We start from the raw sequence: 20,341 nt of genomic DNA, 5'->3' as shown, positions 1-20,341 counted from the left end.
AGCCTTGATTGGCGACCCCTGTGAAATGATCCATCGACCCCAAATGAGAACCGCTGATCTAGCATCTTGCAAGGGCCTCCAATTTAACCAAGAAGTCTGAATTCTGTGGTGACACGTATATTTTGGATGACTTGGGTGGCTAAATTGGATATCTGTGCACTTCTGTGAGTCATTTTAGATAGAGTGGGCAGTTATAAACAAATTTGATTAATAAATCAATCAATAGAAATAACCGCCGGCTCCTCTTGGCCCCATTTAGCGCACTGGAAGCTCTGATCAATTTTGCCTACAACGGACATTTAGCCATTGACCAGCAAAATGTCCAGTCTTTGTTGATGGGCGCCAGTTTCCTGCAGCTGCAGAACATCAAGGATGCGTGTTGCTCCTTCCTCAAAGAGAGGTGAGTGCCAAAAGTCTGGACGTAGAATTCCAGGGCTTGAAGGGACAGTGGAGGTCCTCTAGTCCAGCCCCATGCTCAAGGCAGAAGGCCTTATGCCAGTAGTGGCGAAACTATGGCACGTGTGCCAGAGGCGGCACTCAGAGCCTCTCTGTGGGCACACGTGCCGTTGCCCCAGCCTCACCTCCCCACACGACCCCCCTCCTCACCAGCAGCCCCCCTGGAGGAGAGTTGCCCCCGAGCATGGCCCATGCAGAGCAGCGCAGCCAAGCACATGGCAGCCAGGCAGCGTAGACAAAACTCTGCCCTCACACCCCATTGTGCACAGTTGATGCTGGGGGGCGCGGGCAGAGGGTGTGGCTGCCATGGCACTGCTGGGCTGCCTGGACGATCTGTGGCGGGCCCTGGAGGCGGTGAGTGGCCCTGCGGGCAGGCGGGGTGGGGGACAGGGTGGGGGGGTGGAGCAGGGTGGAGCCAGTTTTGGGGCATTTGGTCTCTAAAAGGTTCACCATCACTGCCTTCTACCATCCCGGTTCAATGGTCATCCCGTCTATTTTTGAAATTCCAATTCCCCGGGATGGCAAAGGAAATTGGTATTATTGGTATTATGCCCATCGTGGTTGTGGCTGTCGTAAAGCGGGACAGTTATATTTTGCCCCCTTTTCATGGTGGTCGCTAAACAGATCAGTGGTTTGTAATAGTTTGTCAAAAACTGGAAGGAGATTGCCGGTTTTGGCAAAGCTGGTGTTGCCACCATTGTGTTCCCCGAATGAAACCTTAGGACCAAAGGGCATGTGCCAGCCAGTCCTCTCTGAGCAGGAAAACTGACCGTTAAGTGACCGAGGAGGGCTCCTCCCTCCCTTATCTGATTGATCCATTAGGACCGGTCCTTCTTCATTTCTTCCTCTGACCGTTAAGTGACCGAGGGCTGCTGCCTCCCTTATCTGATTGTTTCCTAGGCACCTTCTCTTCCCTACATCCCCCAAGGCCATCCACACATTGCAACAGCAGCCTGGGCTTTCTCTTCATGGGAAAGAAAGCAGGTCAACCCAGTTAAGCCTTTGGAAAGGAGACCAAGAGGAGATCTCACTTCAAGGGACGCTTTTACTGTAGCCGCGTTCCTCCGGCCGTACTAGTATCTGTGCCTCATGGGAATAAATCACAGCCCAGTTCCCTTGGTGTGTGTGTGCCTGTGTGTGTGTCTCTGTGTGTAGGGGGGGCAATTTAGCCTGATCTCTGCGGATACCCACTGTGCAAGACTGCCTCTGCCCTCTCCTTGCAAATCTGGATTCGGGGGTTAGACCTGGGTGGGCCGGACGTTTCCCGCTGGTCCCGCTCACCTCCCTTCCGTTCGAAGGCTCCACCCCAAGAACTGCCTGGGCGTGCGCCAGTTCGCGGAGGCCATGATGTGCGCCGTCCTGTACGAGGCCGCCAACAACTTCGTCCACCAGCACTTCGTGGAGGTCTCCATGCTGGAGGAGTTCCTGGCTCTGCCCTTGGAGGACGTGCTGGAGCTGCTCTCGAGGGACGAGCTCCACGTGAAGACGGAGGAGCAGGTAGGACCCCCCGCCCCCCCCTTGCTTTTCGTTATTTTTTGGGGGGGGGGTAACCGAGCACGCAACTGCAACCGTTTTCTTTAGTGGCCATTCGAAGCTACAACGCCACCAAAAAAAGGGGACCTACGGCCGTTTTTCACACTTTACGGCCGCTCCAGTGTCCCCGTGGTTCGCGGGATCGAAATTCAGCCATTTGGCAACCGGCTCCTGTTTACGACGGTTGCAGCTTCCCGGAGTCGCGTGACTCCTTTTGGCGACCTTGTGACGAGCAGAGCCAGCGGGGGAAGCCCGGATTCATTTAACGACTAGCTTAATGACTGCAGTGATTCACTGGACGACATTGCCCAGAAATGTCATGAAGTGGGGACAAAATTCACTTAACTGTGTTGTCTAGCAGTTTTGGGCTCCATTGTGGTCATAGGTTGAGGATGACCTGTCAGTAAACGAAGCCCCAGAAGCTAATAGCCACCGGATGGGACTGGCTTGAGGGACCAACTTGGTGGTGACACCAATAGCAACAGGATCACTGCAGATCTGGAGGATCTGTTGAAGTCTGTTTTCATACATTTGGAAGAGTTGGGATCCCTCGGGAGACTGGAATTCCCCCGGCACAAGATTTACAGGTAGTCCTCGACATACAGCATTTCATTTAGTGACCATCTGAAGTCATAACAGTACAGCACTGCAAAAGGCGGTTTATGTCATTTTTTTTTCACACTTAATGACCGTTGCAGCCTCTCCACAGTCAAGTGGTCAAAATCCGGGCACTTGGCAACTGACTCGTGTTTATGACGGTCCTGGGGTTATGTGATCCCCTTTTTTTGCGACCGCCTGACAAACAGGAAGGCAGATCCACTGAACAGCCCTCTTATTAATTCAACAACCGCAGCGGTGGAAAGAGAAGTTGTAAGATGGGGGCCAAACTCACTGAGCAACTGCCTTGTTCAGTAGCAGCTGTGGTTGTAAGTTGAGGACTAATCAAGGACTTCCTGGACTTGCGAGAAGACGACGGAAGGGAGAACAGAAAAAGCAAATCAGGAATCAAAGAGGAACTTGGTTTCTTACTGATTTTATAAACCTTGACTAAGCCCAGATGGGTGGGAAACCAGAGAAGGAAGAACTGGGAAACACTTTTTAACACAATTAGCACATTATAAACCAGTCTGGGAAATTCCCCTTGCGCTTTCCAAGACGCTGGGTTTATTCCAAACCTCCCAAAATAAAGAGAATTTCCTGTAATCGGCATAGTTCATTCTTCCTTGGTCCTGCCAGCTGCCACCAGGGTGTGTGTGTGTGTGTGGGGGGGGGGGTGACGACAAAATGTTGCCTTCAACACAAGAACAACAACTGAGGGGGATGTAAGGTGTGGGACAATTGATTACGGAGGAAAAATAAACCTTGACAAAGCTGAAAGTCTTAAAGGGATGGTAGAAAACACAGGCAGTCCTCAACGTACAGCTGCAACTAAGCCCCAGATTTCTACTACTAAGTGAGGCGGTTGTAAAGCGAGCTGCGCCCCATTTAATAATGAATCCTGCCTGGTTTTATGACCTTCCTTGCCATAGTTAAGCGGATCACTGCGGTTGTGAAGTTAGTAACGCGGTCATTAAGTGAATCTGGCTTCCCCTCATTGACTCTGCTCGTCAGAAGGTCGCTAAAGGGGATCACGTGATCCCGAGACTCTGTGACCGTCGTAAATACGAGTCCGTTGCTGAGCATTTGAATTTGGATTGCCAGAATGTGGGGATGCTAGAACGGTTGTAAGTATGAAAAACGGTCATAATTCACTTTTTTCAGTGCCATTGTAACGGTCACTAAGCGAACTGTTGTAAGTTGAGGACTACTTGAACACTTTAAAGCCTCTTTGGACCCAAAAGCATAAATTCTCTCATGCTCAATTACTTACAGCTTACCTCCATTTGTTTAGCAAGTATTCAAAAATACAAGACCGCTTAAGACAGTGACTTATGACTGATCCTCGCACTTATGACCATTACAGCATTCCCTTGGCAACTGGTTCATATTTACAATGGTCGCTGTGTCCCGGGGGGGGGGGATGTCATGCAATCCCCTCTTGTGACCGTCTGACAAGAAAATTCCCTGGGGAATAACAACAGAAAAATACGACAAGGGAACAATCCACCTGCTGCTACACATCCTGACTGCAGCTAGGCTTGCCTTTGCGCAAAAATGGAAGAGCAAGGAAATTCCCACAGTTAATACATAAAATATTAGCATGTGCGGAAATGGATAGGCTCACAGGGGGTTGGACTAGATGACCTCCAAGGTCCCTTCCAACTTTACTACTATTGCTATTACTATAACACAATGATATTAAAAGACAAGTGTGGATCAGTTTACTATGAAACCTGGGATAAATTTTACCACTGGAGGAATTTGAAGAGGACGGTCGGGATTAAAGATGAACGTTAAGATAGAAATATATGTTATTTTAGAACAAGTATTGTATATAAAACGTAGGTGTATACGTAGAGATGAAGAATCGATTGTTAAAAAGTGGAATAATCTGATGTATATACTGGAATGTCACGTCAAATCCAATGTTTGTTTTTAACTGTATTATAAATAACATTTGTGAAAAAAAAAAAAAGAAAATTCCCTGGGGAAGTCGGATTCGCTTAACGACCGTGTGACTAGGGACTGCTGTGATTCACTGTGGCCAGAAAGCTCACTTAGCCAATGTCTCACTTAGCGACATGAATATTGGGGCCGAATGATGGCCGTAAGTCGTGGGCCACCCTGTGCTTCCCCGAAGGTCCTTCCCTCCCCTCCCGAGATCGAATCCGGGTGCCCGGTGTGAGCTGCATGAGCAGAGAGCGGCCCCTGGGCGCTGACCCTTCCCGCTCTCTCTGTCTCTCCCCCCCCCTGCCCACAGGTCTACGAAGCCGCCCTGGCCTGGGTGAGGTACGACCGGGGACCCCGAGAAGGCTGCCTGCCGGAGCTCCTGTCCAGAATCCGCCTGCCCCTCTGCCGGCCGCCCTTCCTGACGGGCCGCGTGCAGCAGGACGAGCTGGTCCGCGGATGCCCCAAGTGCAGGTGAGGCGGGGGGGGGGGGAAATGGGGCGGGGAAGCCCCCCCAGTGGGAAGGCCTCAGAACCCAGCAGGCAGGGGGAAAGAGGCGTTTTTGTGGTTTACCCCGGCCAGGGTCACCCGGGGTGAGAGGGGCAGTGGGAGGGAGGGAGGAAGAGGGAGGAAATGGAGGAAGGGAGGGATGGACAGAAGAAAAAGGGAAAGATGAGGAAGAAAGGGAGGAAGCAAGGAAGAAGAAGGGAGGGAGGAAATGGAGGGAGGGACGGACCGAAGGAAGAAAAAAGGGAAAGAAAGGGGAAGGGAGGGAAGAAGGAAAGGGGAAGGGAGGGAAGGAGAAAAGAAGAAAGGGAGGGAGGAAATGGAGGAAGGGAGGAATGGACAGAAGAAAAAAGGAAGGAGATGAAGGGAGGGAGGAAAGGGAAAGGGAGGGAGGGAGGAAGGAAAGGTGGGGGAGGGAGGAAGGGAGAGAGGAAATGGAGAAAGGGAGGGACAGACGGAAGAAAAGGGGAAGGGAGGGAAGAAGGAAAGGGGAAGGGAGGGAAGGAGAAAAGAAGAAAGGGAGGGAGGAAATGGAGGAAGGGAGGAATGGACAGAAGAAAAAAGGAAGGAGATGAAGGGAGGAAGGAAAGGTGGGGGAGGGAGGAAGGGAGAGAGGAAATGGAGAAAGGGAGGGACAGACGGAAGAAAAGGGGAAGGGAGGGAAGAAGGAAAGGGGAAGGGAGGGAAGGAGAAAAGAAGAAAGGGAGGGAGGAAATGGAGGAAGGGAGGAATGGACAGAAGAAAAAAGGAAGGAGATGAAGGGAGGAAGGAAAGGTGGGGGAGGGAGGAAGGGAGAGAGGAAATGGAGAAAGGGAGGGACAGACGGAAGAAAAGGGGAAGGGAGGGAGGGACAAAGGAAGAAAGGGAGGGAGTGATGGAGGAAGAGAGGGAAGAAGGAAGAGGGAGGAGGGGAGGGAGGATCTTGTGGCCCTGTTAGTGTTCTTCCCAGTACACCATACTGGTAGGTCCTTGATCCCAGATTTACTTAACGACCGGGTTCCTAGTTTAACAACTGCACTAATTCCCTTCACAATCATAGCCAGGAAGGTCATCAAATAGGGGAAAATCTCACTTCACAACTGTCTCGCTTAGCAACGCAAATGTTGGGCTGAATCGTGATCGTAAGTCGAGGACTGCCCGTATTTTTGACCAATCACTCGAGGTCTCCTCCATCAGCCGGGCCCCACTGGCCTCCGAGTGCAGTTTGGGCCTATAATTCTGAAACCGAACTGATGGGGAACGTGAACAAATTTCCTTCCACTTTACAACTCCTTGAGCCTTTGGTTTGCTTCGAACGCTCTGGGTTTTTTCGCCCAGGGTCAGCTGTGGGAATCGTGTGCCTCGGTTTCCCTTTTGGACTCCTTTGCTGAAGATTTCCCGTGTTGCTCTGCTGGAATTCTCGCCATGGTTGACGTGGGCTAAATAAATAATTCAGGGGCCTTGATTTAAAATGGAAGGCATTCGGCATTTCAGGGTTGTGTGCTCCTGCTGCGTTTTTCGTGGCGTTGGTGTGGCTATTACTTGCTACTGCGCTGTTAAAATATTAAAATAATTTGCTATTGAAATCGCTATTAAAATCCCCTCAGCAATAAAAGCAGCAGTCTTTCAAAAATGCAAAACTGAACACGATCTGGATGCGTTAAGAAATTATTTCAAGGCAAACTATGGGAGGATAGAAGCGTTTCGTACATGTTGTACGGTATAGATAGCAAATATTATATGCTATATTTACTTCTTAGCATACAGTATATTTGTATACAGGTAGTCCTCATCTTGCAACAATTCATTTAGTGACCATTTGAACTTACAGTGGCATTGAAAATGAGTTGTGACCATTTTTCATGTTTCCCCCACGGTCACGTGATTTGTATTCGGGTGCTTGGTAGCTGACTCATACTTACGACGGTCACACCGTCCCTGGCGTCACGTGATCCCCTTTTGCGACCTTCTGACAAGCAAACTCAACGGGGGAAGCCGGATTTACTTCACAACCACGTGACTAACTTCACAACTGCAGTGATTCACTTAACAGCGGTGGCAAGAAAGGTCGTAAAATGGGTAGCAAAACTCCCTTGGCAACTGTCTCACTTAGCCACAGAAATTTTGGGCTCAGTTGTGGCCAATGCAAATTTTAAAAGACCAGCATTTCGTATACAATGAAATGCTGGTCTTTCTAAATTTGGATCTTTGTATTTTAAATCAGAAGGCACCCATTTTCATCCTCATGGATGCTTTAATCTTATTTCTGCATGGTATATAGGGGTTGGCCTTGATGATCTCAAGGGTTCCGCCTAAGGTTTTATGAAGGCAGCACAAGAATTTTATTCATCTATTTGGCTCAGCTTTCTTCTTTGCTTCCTCACTGGAGCTTTTGAAGAAGAGACTGGACAGCCATTTGTCCGGAATGGGACAATCAGGGGGTTGGACTAGATGACCTCCAAGGTCCCTTCCAACTCTTGTTATTCTGTAAGGGTCTCCTGCTCGAGCAGGTGGGATGGACTAGATAATCTCCGAGGTGCTTTCCAATTCTGTGATTCTGTAAAGATCTGCCTGCCTGCGCAGGGGGTCAGACTAGATGACCTCCGAAGTCCCTTGCAAATCTCTTATTCTGTCTTAGGGACCTCGTGGACGAAGCCAAAGACTTCCACCTGATGCCAGAGTGCCGTCCGCCTCTCCTCCCTTTCAAGACACGGCCGCGTTCTTGCACGTCCATCGCAGACCTGATCTACGCCGTGGGAGGACTCAACTCGGCAGGTAACTTTCAATTCCGTCCCCCGTCACACACACACACCCCCAGACAGGTAATCCTCAATTTACGACCGTTAACAAAACCTGCCAGTTAAGGTCTTCAGTCATGACATTCCTAAAACAGCTTCTCCCTGGATCAATCTGAGTTTAGTGACTTTTTTTTTTGCAGCAGCAGTAGTCGCTAAGTGAATCACCATGATCTGCTGTCATTAAGTGAATGCTGCAGCCATTGAGGACATCTTAATGGGGTGTTTTTGTGTTTTTCTCAAGATCTGGAAGTGAACATCAGTTTTGGATAAAAACTAGGACTAGAACTTTCATATATAAATTGGGACTAGAACTCCCAGCTTCCTGGTGGATTGGCCCAAAATCTCCCAACCAGCTTTCATCCCTAAGGCGGGACTAGAACTCCCAGCTTCCTGGTAATTGGCCCAAAGTCACCCAGCTGGCTTTCAGGCCTAAGGCGGGACTAGAACTCACCGTCTCCTGGTGATTGGCCCAAAGTCCCCCAACCGGCTTTCAGGCCTAAGGCGGGATTAGAACTCCCCGTCTCCTGGTGATTGGCCCAAAGTCCCCCAACCGGCTTTCATCCCTAAGGCAGGACTAGAACTGCCAGTCTTGCTTACCGACAGAAAGGTGGGCATCAATTTTCGTCGTAGGTCAAAGACTGTCTCGCTTAACCAGGGAAATTTTGAGCCTCCATTTTGTCATAAGTAGAGGACTGCCGATAAGGCATTCTTCTTTTAGAGAGTTAATAACAGTTACGTAAAAGGGCAGGTTTGCCGATCGCTTTTTAAAACGCCAGCAGCGAACTTCTATGCAGGAGACTCCCTGAACGTGGTGGAGGTCTTCGATCCCGTGGCCAATCAGTGGGAGAAGTGCCAGCCCATGATGACGGCCCGCAGCCGTGTGGGCGTGGCCGTGCTGAACGGACTCTTGTACGCCATTGGAGGATACGACGGGCAGTGGCGGCTGAGCACCGTGGAAGTGTACAACCCTGAGACCGACTCTTGGTCCAGGGTGGGCAGCATGAACAGCAAACGGAGGTGGGTGTGGGGGGGGTTGGTATGCTGGCTGGGAGATTCTGGGAGATGAAGCCCTCCCCTCTTAAAGCATGCCAGCCAGGGGATTCTGGGAGCCGAAGTCCACCCCTCTTAAAGCGTGCCGGGGGGGGGGAGATTCTGGGAGTGGAAGCCCTTCCCTCTCAATGCATGCTGGCTGGGGGATTCTGGGAGTCGAAGCCCACCCCTCTTAAATTCGCCAAGGTTGAGCCACCCTGGTTTAAAGTGTGCCGATAAAGTCAGTCATTCTGAACACTCTGCTTTCTGTCCTATTTCAGTGCGATGGGAACCGTAGTCTTAGACGAACAGATCTACGTTTGTGGGGGCTACGACGGCACCTCTTCCCTGAACTCGGTGGAGGCCTATTCGCCCGAGACAGACCAGTGAGTATTCCCGAATGCCTTTTGTGAAACGTGTGTGCCACTAAGGCAACTTCCCCTTGACTTCTCCTTTTGCTGACCCTTCTGAAGGTGGACGGTGGTGACGCCCATGAGCTCCAATCGCAGCGCAGCCGGCGTCACCGTCTTTGAAGGCCGCATCTTTGTCTCTGGCGGACATGATGGCTTGCAAATCTTCAACAGCGTAAGTCCGGGTTTGGACTATGGTTTATTTCTGGCCTGGCCCAATAATCACTGCTTGCAGAAATTGTGGGTGCTCCAACATTGGAGGTTTTTAGGAAGAGTATAGTATATGGTATAGGATCTCCTGATGGAGCAGGGGGCTGAACTAGATGACCTCAAAGGTCCCTGCGAGCTCTGTCGTTCTATGATTCTGTAAAGGTCTCCTGCTTGACTAGGGGGCTGGACTAGAAGACCTCCAAGGTCCCTTCCAACTGTGTTATTCTGTTAAAAACCAGCATTTCTCCAAAGGATGAAGCTGTTGTGGTTCCAGTTTTCATAAATTTCTGCAACTGAGGCGTTAAAGCAAACGTGTTTATTAAGTAGTGTAACGTTATTCTGTTGTTTATTATTTATTTAGGGGTTAGTTATAAATGGGGAGATCTAGTCCTGTTTTAGACATGAAAGCCGTTGATGACGTTGGGCCAATCACCAGGAGACGGTGAGTTCTAGTCCTGCCTTAGGCATGAAAGCCGGCTGGGTGACTTTGGGCCAGTCACCAAGAGGCTGTGAGTTCTAGTCCCAATTTATGCATGAAAGCCAGCTGGGTGACTTTGGGCCAATCACCAGGAGAGGGTGAGTTGTAGTCCCACCTTAGGCATGAAAGCCAGTTGACTTTGGGCCAATCACCAGGAGACGGGGAGTTCTACACCCACCTTATGCATGAAAACCAACTGGGTGACTTTGGGCCAATCACCAGGAGACAGTGAGTTCTAGTCCCACCTTATGCATGAAAGCCGGCTGGATGACTGTGGGCCAGTCCCCAGGAGATTGGAAGTTCTAGTTCCAGTCATGCTCTCTCAGCCCAACCCACCTCACAGAGTTGCTCTTCAGCGAATATAGGCGACGGAAGGCGTATTAGAGATGTTCGCTACCCCGAATTATGTATCAATAAGGAAGGCAGGGCGTGAAGACGTACGTAATTCAGTCTTTCTTCCGATCTGCGTCTGAGGCCTTGTCTGGTCTCAAAGTGGCCCACCCCGTTTCCTATTGGCCCTTGGGTCATTTCCGGCTTTCCGTCCAGCTCTCCTTGGCTGACCGGTGCTCTTGTCCCTGCTTCCAGGTGGAATTCTACAATCCGTACACCGCCTCGTGGCACAGCGCGGCCAGCATGTCGAACAAGCGGTGCCGGCACGGAGCCGCCTCTCTCGGCGGCAAGCTCTTCGTCTGCGGCGGCTACGACGGCTCAGCCGTCCTCAGCGTCGCCGAGGTCTACAATTCGGCGGCCGATCAGTGGCACCTCCTGGTGCCCATGAACACCCGGCGGAGCCGCCTATCCCTGGTGGCCAACCGCGGCTGTCTGTATGCCGTGGGCGGCTACGACGGACAGTCCAACCTCAGCTCGGTCGAAGTGTACGACCCGGAAGCCCAGCGCTGGACGTTCGTGGCGCCCATGGTGTGCCACGAAGGTGGAGTGGGGGTGGGCTGCGTCCCACTGATGACCATTTGAGGGCAGAGGCCGGGGTCCCCCCCCCCGTGCATTGCATGCAAGCCGTAGAGAACGAGCTGCGGAAGAACGGTGGGTCCGCATGGTTTCCGGGTGCTTGAGGTGAGGCCCACAAACGCCTCCGTCGGCCGTCCACGAGGCGTCCTGGGGGGAGTCCCACGGAGTTGGGTCAATCCAAAGTGTTTGCAGTGGGGGGAGGAGGGGTGAAGGAAAGCTGCTCACTCTTCTCTGGGGGGGGAGACAGTTGCCTGGGGCTTTGTGGTTACGTGGGAGGGGAGTGTGATGGGTTAGGAAGGAGGCGAACATGACAAGTATCGCTGTTAATAGCAATCAGTTCAATCTTCTCTTCTTTCTCCCCCCTCCCATCCTCCCCTTCCCTCTCCTTTTCCTTCTCCTCCCCCTCTCTTCTACTACTACTATTCCCTCTCCCCTTACTCTCTTCCTCCCCTTCTCTCCCTCTCCTTCTAGTCACCCTCCCTCTCCCCTTCCCCCTCTCCCCCTCCTCTCTCTCCCTCTCCTCCCTCTCCCTCTCCTCCTACTCCCCTCCCACTCCTCCCCCTTCTCTCTCCTCCCCTTCTCTGCTTACCCCACCTCCCTCTCCTCCTTCCACCTCCTCTCTCCCTCTCTTCCTTTTCCTCTCCTCGTCCTTCCTCTCTCTCCTCTTCCCCCTCCTCTCATCCTCTCTGCTTTTCCCTCTCCTCCTCCTCCCCTCCCTCTCCTCCCCCTCCTCCCTTCTCTCTCTCCTACTCTCCCTCCCCTCCTTCTCCTCCCCTCTCCCCTCATCTCCTTTGTCTCCTCTGCTCTCTCCCTCTCTTCCACCTTCTCTCCCTTTCCCTCTTTTTCTCCTCCCTTTCCTCTTCCCCTCCCTCTCCTATTCTTCCTTTTCCCCCTTCTCTCCCTCTCCTCCTCCCCCTCCCTCCCCTGGTCCCCCTCCTTCCTCTCTTCCTCCTGCCCCTCCCTCTCCACTTCCACACACTCCCTCCCTTCCTCTTCCTCCTCCTCCTTCTTTCATCCTGTTCCTCATCTCCTTCCAAAGCTGGTAAGGACCTTCCTTCCGCTCTGAATGTGAAAAACACTACAATGACTAGCAAAATACCTTTCGTCTCTGTGTGTCTGGTGCCCCACCACCCCGACTAGCATTCGGCATCAGCGTATGGATTTCTAGCACCTTCCACCGTTTTCTCAACCGAGAAAACAAGACTTGTCGAAGCACCTCTGGAGAAAGTTGGCTGGGTTGGATAAAGAGCCTTCTCTAACGTGGTCCCCAATTGTTGGGGTGGACTACACCACCCATAAGTACTTAACAATATGAACCTGCATAGGGACCATCTGGGTTATAATGAACGTCCCATTGAGAAAATTGTCTTTAATTTGCAGTTTGCCCGCTTACAGCCAAAATTCGGGATAGATTTCCCGTCCTTCGCTTTCAGAATTGACTTTCATCTTGGATGTTCGATAAACCGAGATGAAACTAGCATCCAAAAAAGTAACATCTTGCCAAACCAGCGGTTGTGCTGTGAAATTAACTCTGATCTGCTTCAGCAGCTGAAGGTAACCCGGTGGCTCTTTAAAGCAGCTGCCTCGTTTCCCACGGCTTAGCAATCTCAGTGCAATTTGGGGAACCGATTCATTAGAGGTAATCCTCGACTTACGACGACTGTGACTGAACTCAGAATTTTGATGCTGTTGATAAATTTATTAAGTGAGTTTTCCCCCCATTTTATGACTTCTCTTGCCACATTTGTTAAGCGAATTGCTGGAGTTAAGTTAGTCAAACAGTTGTTAATTGAATTGTGCTTCCCCCCCCCTTTGACGCTGCAACTGTCGTAAATACAAGCCGGTTGCCAAGTGTCTTGAGTTTTGATCCTGTGACTGTGGGGGGATCCTGCCACGGTCGTAAGTGTGAAAAACGGTCAGAAGTCCCTTTTTTTCAAGTGCCATTGTAACTCCGAACAGTCACTAAGCGAATCGTTGTAAGTCGAGGACTACTTGCATTTTACTCAGCTCTGCTGTGACTCATTCAGACAAAGCTTTGTGGGATTAAAGGGTCCATCCTGAACTTGGAAGGAAAAAACAAAACCAGAAATCAGCTTGTGGAAGGGTCAGCCATTCATCCACTCGGTTTTCTAACACAACTGCCCCACTCGCAGCCAGAAACGTCTGTGGTTGACCGATGCAGAAACGAATTTCCCGGTTCCTATAATTCTGATTTACAGTGACTATCTCAACCCTAGCTGTGTTTGATTTCTGACTCGGTCCCTGAAACTCTATAAATTCTATTTTATATTATTTTTTTCGTTGTTTTCTCCTTTTAGTCTCGCTCCTAACGGCATCCTACAATTTGCTGCACAATTTGTCATGGAATCAAGCTGACAAGTAAGCTAAGGAACTCGGACAATTGGGTAAAATAAGATTTTTTTGGGGAGGGGGGAATGCCAAAAACATTCAAACACACAAATACAGTCCTTCCCTTGATGTTTGTGTAAGAAAAAATGAAAGAAAGAAAAAATACGTCCAAGCCAACTTCCTATGCTGGTTTGTTCTTTGCTATTAAGGCAAAAAAGTAGCTGGAACCAGCAGCATATTTTTGTTCCTGGGGGAGGGTGGGGGTGAATCCTTGCATGGTTTTTTTGGATCCAATATGCACACCTGACCAAATGCACTGAAAATGATGAAGGGGGGAGGGGCTGTTCTTGATTTCACTTTTTGACTTTCCAATCTGGGTATCTTGTCAAATGTTGATTTTAGACAGGTGTCGGAAGGCTTGTGAGGTCCTTGGTGCTCTCTGAGCCTGGTGGTTTTCTTGCAGACATCTCGTGATCCAACTAGGTAACGTCATCAGTGCTAGAAGGAAGGAGGAGAAAAGTTGTGGGGTCCTTGGTGCTCTCTGAGCCTGGTGGTTTCCTTGCAGACATTTCATAACCCAAGTAGGGAACATCATCAGTGCTAGAAGGAAGGAGGAGGAAGGCTTTTGGGGTCCCTGGTGCTCACTGAGTTTGGTGGTTTCCTTGCCGACATTTCATGACCCAACTAGGGAACATCATCAGTGCTTGAAGGAAGGGGGGGTTGTGGAGAGGAGGAGGAGGATTGTGTGGTCTTTGTTACTCTCTGAGCTTGGTGGTTTCCTTGCAGACGTCTCATGGTTCAACTAGGTCCCCGACTTGTGGCCTGCGGCCCGGTACCGGTCCGTGACCTATCTGCAATCAGGGTGCATGAGTGACTGTTGTGCGTGCGTGCGTAACCCTACTGACATGAGTGTCACGCACTCAACGCAAGCATCACAGGTCCTCTCAGCCCCACCCTCCAGGCTGCCAACCCGGAAAAGTTGGTGAACTCTGAACTAGGGAACATAATCTGGGCTAGAAAGAAGAGGGGGGGTTGCAGAGGGGAGAAAGGACTGTGGGGTCTTTGGTGCTCTCTGAGCGTGGGGGTTTCCTTGCAGACGTCTCATGACCCAACTAGGGAACATCACCAGTGTTAGAAGGGAAGTGGGTTTAGCTCTCTGTTTTAGCCATTTAACTTTGCAAAATGCTAGCGCAGTGGTTCTCAACCTGTGGGTCGGGACCCCATTTGGGGTCGAACGACCATTTCATGGGGGTCGCCAAACAATGCAGTCCACCATTTTTTCCCCCTTTTCCTTAGCTGTGCTCCTCCCTTTTATTCTATTGGCTTTTGAAAGCCAATAGAATAGACTCTCTTGAATAGAGTCTAATTCTGTTGGCTTTCAAAAGCCAATAGGAATGGTCCAGGCTGTCTCTGCCCTGCTGAGCCCGCCAAAAGTCCCATTCTGCAAATGGTGCTGCACCAGTTGAGTAGTCCTCGACTTACGGCCGGTTGAGTAGTCCTCGACTTACGACTAGTTGGGGGTCGCGGCATTAAAAAGGTTGAGAACCACTGTGCTAGAGAGTTTCCCAGAAGCCTGGCCTTCCGACAAATCAGCCATCCACAGACACACAGAGGCCAACCACATTTACACGCCATTCAAAAGAGACAGAAAACCTAGAAAGGGAATCAGACCAAAGCACAATAAACGGGGATTGACACCAGATCAAAAATCCAACAGTAAACAAGGAGCTCAATTAACGAAACACCAAGAACACTGCCACCAACACTGAAAGAGCAAGCCTCTGTACACATAAAGGAAGCAAATCCCTCACTCCTTTACACTGATGATGTAAACTAGTTGGGTCGTGAAAGCTCTGCAAGGAAACCACCAAGCTCAGAGATCTTGAAGAAACCACAGTTGTCGTCCTCCTCTTCCCCACAACCCCCCTTCCGTTTTAGCGCTAATGATGTTCCCTAGTTGGGTCACGAAACGTCTGCAGAAATCCTCCTGTGTTTGTGCCAGATCATATCTTGGATATCACCCTCTCCCCACAAATGGGGAAAGTAATAATCCTGCTGGAAGTTGAGTTGCCTGTTGTGCTTTCTTCATTTCTCATCCCGCACCCTGGCAAGGTGATCGTTCGTCTTGCCGACAGAGCCCTCTGGACCAAATTGTGTTACAACGTTGGAAAAACCTCTGCCGAAGTGACTCCGTTTCCCCAGCGGGCTGTTCAGTTTTGCCAAACGGGAAGCAGCGGCAGCATAGAGGTGTGGGGCGGTTGTGCCCTACCAGGCTCATGAGCCTTTTCCCAGCACCATGGTTCCTGTAGTCCCCACGCCTGGCTGTTTCCTAAGCTCATCACCAGGAGACGCGAAAAATCGAGCAAATGGGGGAAGAATAACTGGCAGCTTCGGCGGGAGTTCACTGCGAAGGCCAGCCAACGTTGCCACCGGAAAGGGGGATCCTAGAGGATATCTAGAAGGACTCGGTGTTTCCCGCCTGTGTTCTGTGTGTCCATCCTACGTAATTCTCGAATCGAAATAAATCCAAATCTCAGCACTGGGCCCATTTAAATAGTGAGCCGTATTCCAGATCGCGGGGAGGGGAGAATCCGACCATCTCGGCGAGTGTCTCCATGTGAATGTAAAAGCTGTCGATACGTGTTCCTGTAAAATCATGTATGTAAATCATCCTGTGATCCTTGGGGGGGCAGACCAAGCCTTCATGTAGAGGAGCTGACTGTATCTCTGTTCTCCTTTGTCACAAATATATTTAATTTCAATCCAAAGGGCTTCTCCGGTGTTTGGTTATTCTCTCACTTTTCTTTGCCGGTTTGTTCTAGAATCTAGACCAGTGGTTCTCCACCTGTGGGTCGGGACCCCATTTGGGGTCGAACGACCATTTCACGGGGGTCGCCAAACAACGCAGTCCGCCATTTTTTTCCCCTTTTCCTTAGCTGTGCTCCTCCCTTTTATTCTATTGGATTTTGAAAGCCAATAGAAGAGACTCTCTTGAATAGAGTCTAATTCTATTGGCTTTCAAAAGCCAATAGGAATTGTCCAGGCTGTCTCTGCCCTGCTGAGCCCGCCAAAAGCCCCATTCTGCAAACGGTGCTGCACCCGTTGAGTCGTCCTCGACTTACGACCGGTTCAGTAGTCCTCGACTTACGACCGGTTGGGGTCGCGGCATTAAAAAGGTTGAGAACCACTGATCTAGATGGAGGTACTGAAAACGGAGGTACCACATCACTTTAGAAATGAGCGGGCTTGTGGAGGTAGTCCTCGACTTAAGACTGTTTGCTTAGCGACTGTTCCAAGTTACACCGGCCCTGAAAAAAAGGATCATTTTTTCACACACCCGTTGCACCATCAGGTGATCAAAATTTGGACACTTGACAGCTGACTCATATTTACGACGGTCACAGTGTTCCTGGAGTCACGTGATTCCCCCTTTTGCGACCTTCAGACGGGGAAAGTCGGATTCACTTCACAACCGTATTCCTAATTTAACAACTGCGGTGATTCGCTTAACAACTGGGGAAAGAAAGGATGTAAAACGGGGTGATATTCACGCTGTCTCATTTGTAACTTAACAACTGCGGCGATTCCCTTAACAACTGGGGGAAGAAAGGACGTAAAACAGGGTGAAATTCATGCTCTCGCTTAGCCACAAGAATTTGGGATCAGTTGTCGTAATTCGAGGACCAGCTGTAGATTCACAAAAGCATAAGGATGCACTTGGGAGACGGAAGGATGATCAAAATTGCAAGATTCGGTTAATGTATGCTTATAATTAAGATCAGATTTGGGCATTTTATGGACCTCTTTATTTCAAATTCTTTATTGGCCGAGTGTGAGTAGACACACAAGGAATGTGTCTCCATTGTGTTAGCTCTCAGTGTATGTACAAGCAACAAGTGATAAATCATGATCATAATCATCGATATCCCTCCAGCCCACATGGATTGCTTTTATTTCGAAGTTGACTCCTAGTTTGTTTTTTTTAAATTATATGTGTGCATAACTTGCACAAAATTCAGATGTTTGGCAACTGACTCACATTTATAACGGCCACAGAGTCCTGGGCTCATGTGATCCCTCTTTTGCGACCTTCTGACAAAGAAAGCCAGTAGAGGAACCAGCTTCTCTTAACAACCGTGTTACTAACTGAACAACGGTAGGATTCACTTAACAATGGCAAGAAAAGGGCAAAACTCCATCGCTATCATGCTTAGCAACGGAAATACTGGGCTCAATTTTGGTCAGAAGTCAAGGACTATCTGTATTTGCTTCTAACTGTGGGCCTGACTGTGCCCCACTCTTGTGGAAAAAGTAAAAGAACTTTAAAAAATAAAGGACTTTTACGAATTCCAAGGCTGAAACAGAGAGGTTTTATTTTTGCACAAAGGTTCAGAAGTGATTAACAATCAGCAAATTTCTGAACAAGGAGGAGGGTCCAAACTGCAATCTTTATAGCTCTCCCTTTCTAAGGAACAAAGGGGCATAGATGGAATCTTACATTGTATAATTTTCAGTTAGTTTCTCACAGGCATACAATGAATAGAAGGTTTCACTTTTAGACAGTGTTTCTAAATATGCATTACATCATTCACACAGCTTTTTGCTAACACTGCTTTCTTCCAGGAATTATGCAGACACATCATTTTACTTTTAGTGATTTCTTTCATTATCATTATTATTATTATTATACTTATTCATTTTTATTCTATGTTATTCTATTTCTTTCCACTTTACTACTACTGCCTTCATCCATGGGTCCCCAGATGCATATAAGAGCACGATTCCCAGAATTCTTCCAGATTTGAAATCCACATAACTTCGAGTCGCCAAGGTTGAAAAAGCAGGTTGTAGAACGTATTAACACTCTTGAAATAGAAGAGGATGGGATGGGAATGGAATATAATAAAATATAATAATATAATAATAATATAATATCCGGGTCAAAAACAGGGCCAGGGACTGGGAAAGGCCAGGCCAGGCCACTGGTTGGTAAGCAACCAGGCCAGACCATCAGGGGCAGGGCTGGGCCGGGCCAGGCTAGGCTCAGGCCAGGCCAGGCCACTGGTTGCTAAGCAACCAGGCCAGACCAACAGGGCCGGGCCAGGCCAGTAGAGGAACAGGACCACTGCCAGGAACAGGGCAAGGGACAGATATAGGGATAGGCACAGGGACAGGCCAGGCCAGATCAATCATTGGTTGCTAAGCAACCTGTCCTGGAAGAGGATCAGGGCAGACCACGGGCAGAGCAAGGCTCAGGCCAGGCCAGGAGCAGGGACAGGGAAAGGTTCGGCCCTGCGAAGCCCAGGCCAGGGCTAGGCTTAGCCCAGGATACTGGTTGCTAAGCAACCAGTCTGGGCCAAGGAACAAGTTTAGGGACAGGGACAGGCCAGCACAGGCCACTGGTTGCTAAGCAACCTGTCCAGGAAGGGGTCACTGGGCCATGGCCTTTGTCACGCCTGGCTAGGCTCAGGCCAGGCCTGAGCAGATCAGAGCAGGGTCAGAGCCAGGGCTAGGCTCAGGACAGTCTAGGACAGATCACTGGTTGCTAAGCAAACAGTTTGGGCCCTCCTGGCCCGTGGCCACGGCCAGAGACAGTGAAGGGATAGGGAAAGGCCACCACAGAACACTGTTTGCTAAGCAACCTCTCCAGCCCAGGAAGAGGGCCAGGCATGACCAGGGCAGGCCAGCCCAGACGACTGATTGCTAAGCAACCATAAACAGGGACAGGAACAGAAAGCCAAAGGCAAGGGCCATGGCCAAGCAGGCCACTGGGCCAAGACCAAGCCAGGGATATACCAGCCTAGGAGCGTAAGCACCAAGGTCAGACCAGGAACAGGAACAGACAGGGCCAGGCTCAGGCCAGGTCAGGCTAGACTAGGCTGGGCCAGGCCACTGGTTGCTAAGCAGCCAGGCAGACCAGTATGAGGAACCATAGACAAGACCAAGTCCAAGCTCAGAGCCAGCTAGAGCACATCACTGGTTACTAAGCAACCAGGCCAGGAGCAGGGCCAGAGTCAGGGTTAGGCTCAGGCCACATCACCGGCTACTAAGCAATCAGGCTGGACATGAGGGGCAGGGCCAGGCCAGGCTCAGGCCAGGCCAGGCCAGGCTCAGGCCAGGCCAGGTCACTGGTTGCTAAGCAACCAGGCCAGACCAGCAGGGGCAGGGCTGGGCCAGGTCAGGCTAGGCCAGACCACTGGTTGGTAAGCAACCAGGCCAGACCATCAGGGGCAGGGCAGGGCCGGGCCGGGCCAAGCTAGGCTCAGGCCAGGCTAGGCCAGGCCAGGCCACTGGTTGCTAAGCAACCAGGCCAGACCAGCAGGTTGGCAGCCTTGAGGGACTTCATCGACAGAGAGGGCTCTGAGTACCGCCTTTGGCACGCATGCCATAGGTTCCCCACCACTGGAATAGAATATATGGAATGGAATTTGAATGGAATGCAATGGAACAGAACAGAGTAGAATAGAAAATAGAATATGGAGAATGGAGAATGGAGAAGGGAATAGAATAGAATAGAAATAGAGTAGAGTAGACTAGACTAGAACAGAATAGAACAGAACAAATATGGAATAGAATAGAATAGAATAGAATAGAATAGAATAGAATAGAATAGAATAGAATAGAATAGAAAAAGGAGAGGAGAATAGAATAAAGAATAGAGAGAAGGAGAATAGAATTTAGAATAGAATTAGAATAGGATAGGATAGAATAGGATAGGATAGAATAGAATAGAATAGAATAGAATTTAGAATAGAATAGAATAAAGAATAGAGGAGAGGAGAATAGAATCAAATACAGAATAGAGGAGAGAAAATAGAATAGAACTGAATAAAATATATGAAATGGAATGGAATTGGAACGGAACAGAATGGAACAGAACAGAATAGAATAAGAATAGAATAGAAAATAGAATATGGAGAATGGAATGGAATAGAGCCGAGGTGGCGCAGCAGTTAGAGTGCAGTACTGCAGGCCACTTTAGTTGACTGTGTTCAGCAGGTCAGGGGTTCAAATCTCACCGGCTCAAGGTTGACTCAGCCTTCCATCCTTCCGGGGTAGGTAAAATGAGGACCCAGATT

The 20,341-nt window shown here is 49.8% G+C and overlaps 1 protein-coding gene across 4 annotated transcripts in view; it reads left to right on the top strand.

Annotated features, from left to right (window-relative positions):
• The window catches only part of KLHL18 (kelch like family member 18), a 28,564-nt gene extending 12,534 nt beyond the window's left edge, over positions 1–16,030 (top strand). For 2 of the 4 annotated variants that reach the window (XM_039368748.1, XM_039368753.1), the window contains exons 3-12: positions 260–400; positions 1,755–1,953; positions 4,850–5,010; positions 7,661–7,797; positions 8,600–8,837; positions 9,131–9,235; positions 9,323–9,434; positions 10,533–11,018; positions 13,232–13,843; positions 15,375–16,030. In XM_039368748.1, coding sequence (XP_039224682.1) covers positions 260–400; positions 1,755–1,953; positions 4,850–5,010; positions 7,661–7,797; positions 8,600–8,837; positions 9,131–9,235; positions 9,323–9,434; positions 10,533–10,919 — 1,480 coding nt within the window. In that variant the 3' untranslated portion in view covers positions 10,920–11,018; positions 13,232–13,843; positions 15,375–16,030. The remainder of the gene's footprint in view (positions 1–259; positions 401–1,754; positions 1,954–4,849; positions 5,011–7,660; positions 7,798–8,599; positions 8,838–9,130; positions 9,236–9,322; positions 9,435–10,532; positions 11,019–13,231; positions 13,844–15,374) is intronic. The other 2 variants (XM_039368750.1, XM_039368749.1) reach the window with 2 other exon arrangements.
• Positions 16,031–20,341: the final 4,311 nt, after the last annotated feature.

This window comes from Crotalus tigris, unplaced genomic scaffold (assembly GCF_016545835.1).
Source record: "Crotalus tigris isolate CLP2741 ecotype Arizona unplaced genomic scaffold, ASM1654583v1 scf7180000020932.1150333, whole genome shotgun sequence".
NCBI classification, from domain to species: domain Eukaryota; kingdom Metazoa; phylum Chordata; class Lepidosauria; order Squamata; family Viperidae; genus Crotalus; species Crotalus tigris.
The sequence above is the reverse complement of the archived record's forward strand: the minus strand, read 5'-3'. Positions and strand labels throughout refer to the sequence as shown.